The sequence below is a fragment of the Etheostoma spectabile genome, chromosome 12 (assembly GCF_008692095.1).
Source record: "Etheostoma spectabile isolate EspeVRDwgs_2016 chromosome 12, UIUC_Espe_1.0, whole genome shotgun sequence".
NCBI classification, from domain to species: domain Eukaryota; kingdom Metazoa; phylum Chordata; class Actinopteri; order Perciformes; family Percidae; genus Etheostoma; species Etheostoma spectabile.
The window spans coordinates 26,030,558-26,032,407 of NC_045744.1; the positions used below are offsets into that span (position 1 = coordinate 26,030,558).

A 1,850-nucleotide genomic window follows, 5' to 3' on the forward strand; every position below is an offset into this window, starting at 1 on the left:
GTGCGTGTGCGTGTGTGTGTCAGTCACAGACAGGCAGGCAACACGTCGTTAGCGTCCTTTGTCCGTAACCCTGGCCTTGAGGTTGTGATACCGCTTGCCAGACGGCAGCAGCCAGAACAGTCCGTAGTTGGGGTGGCTGGGGTCCCTGATAATCCTGCGGCCGTTACTGACATTTGTTGTAAGTCTGTCCATTTGTACTGTCCTTTCCATGGTTGTACATTTGAACAAACACAACTCTTATATCCAAAAAATATTTCACATCAAGAGGGAGCTGTTTGTGATAACACTCAAGCAGGACCCACAGCGGAAAGAATGCCTCCTGATAGAACGAGGTGCACCTCGCCACACCTAAAGCGTGATTCATGGTTCTGCGAAGGCCCCATGCATAGCTTTTGCCGTAGCCTACATAAGTGGGCGGAAGTTTATACTTCATACGTTGGTGTGTGCGTCGATCTCTTTAAGAGAATAGCAGGGTCGGCGTGTGTGTGTGTGTGGTAGAGCGAGTGAGAGAGGGACTTTGATTAGCTTCGGAGAGAGTACCGACTCTAGAGGCATAGTGGGAGAAACAAAGTGTCTCCCCTGTGCTTACTGACCAGAGTGGGAAATCTATAGCAGGAAAAAATTAACCCTCTCCTTGATTTCATCTTGTTTATGGAGAAGTAGAACCAGGAAATGAGTCGGCGGAAATATAAAGGGGGAAATGCAACGCTATCAAACTATGGCCGAGCGACCTGAGTCACCGCAACGTGTAGTTACATTTTTAGTGAGGTGCACCTCACGAAGGGTCTCCACCTACCTAGGACGTAGCCGCGGTGTAGATTTAACTCAGAAGCATAAATCACGCTTAACTGTGCTCATTGTACCTTTCCTGTCTGTAAAACTGTCTAATGCTTGTATCAGGTCTCTCCTGTATCTTTTAATCCAAAAGTCACTCTTGTGTTTGCCTTGGACTAAGCTTGTGTATGTTGGTTTTAGCAGTCTGCTCCTGTAAAGCCCGTGGAGATCAAGACCCAGTGCTCAGGGACCCGCATGGACCCCAAGATCTGCCCTGGAGACCCTGACCTCATAGCCTTCATCAACAATAACGACCTGTGGATCGCCCACATCAAGACTGGCGAGGAAAAGAGGCTCACTTACTGCCACAAAGGTCTGAAGGCAATACAATGGCATGCAATAAGTAGCTTCACATGCCTAAATATCCTCTTTAACATACCTCAGAGCTGTGTATTAAAGAAAAAATTGTTTTAATTTTTACACTAGACGATACTAGATTTTTGTATGTTTACATTATCTTCTAATAGTACAACATGGAGAGAAATTACCACTGAGATGCTTTATTCTATCCTATCTTTTATTACCAAAATGTGCAGTGTAGCACACATGGATGCAAGCTTTCCCCCCCCCCCTAATTTATTAAAAAAATGTCCAGGTGTGGATAATGTTAAGGAGGACCCCAAGTCTGCAGGAGTAGCAACATTTGTCATTCAAGAAGAGTTTGACCGTTTCACTGGCTACTGGTGGAGTCCCTCAGCAGTGGAAGGTATTTCTCATGCCTTTTGATGATTACATGACTTTTTTTAAACATGCAGATTTATTTTTTAACCATATACTTTTACCTCCATCCGTAAGAGTGGTTATTTTTGAGTTTGCATACGCTATTTTCTGTATACACTAATGATTCTTTGTCTCCTCTTGTCAGACCCTAATGGAGGTAAAACAGTGTACCTGCTGTATGAAGAGGTGGATGAGACAGAAGTAGAGATTATTCATGTTCCATCTCCAGCACTGGAGGAGCGGAAAGCAGACGCATACAGATATCCCCGTACAGGTCAGTGTAGCCCAGTTCTGCC

At 45.0% G+C, this 1,850-nt stretch overlaps 1 protein-coding gene and 1 long non-coding RNA gene across 4 annotated transcripts in view; one reads left to right on the plus strand and one right to left on the minus strand.

The window, feature by feature from the left end:
* The window catches only part of LOC116699579 (uncharacterized), a 23,603-nt gene that overhangs the window by 10,353 nt on the left and 11,400 nt on the right, over positions 1–1,850 (minus strand). The window lies entirely within an intron of this gene.
* Positions 1–1,850, plus strand: part of LOC116699569 (dipeptidyl peptidase 9) — a 33,369-nt gene that overhangs the window by 4,292 nt on the left and 27,227 nt on the right. For 2 of the 3 annotated variants that reach the window (XR_004334456.1, XM_032532231.1), the window contains exons 6-8: positions 976–1,147; positions 1,430–1,540; positions 1,700–1,828. Coding sequence is in view for 1 of the 3 variants with exons in the window: in XM_032532231.1 (XP_032388122.1) it covers positions 976–1,147; positions 1,430–1,540; positions 1,700–1,828 (412 nt within the window). In the remaining 2 variants the exon portion in view is untranslated. The remainder of the gene's footprint in view (positions 1–975; positions 1,148–1,429; positions 1,541–1,699; positions 1,829–1,850) is intronic. The other variant, XR_004334457.1, reaches the window with a different exon arrangement.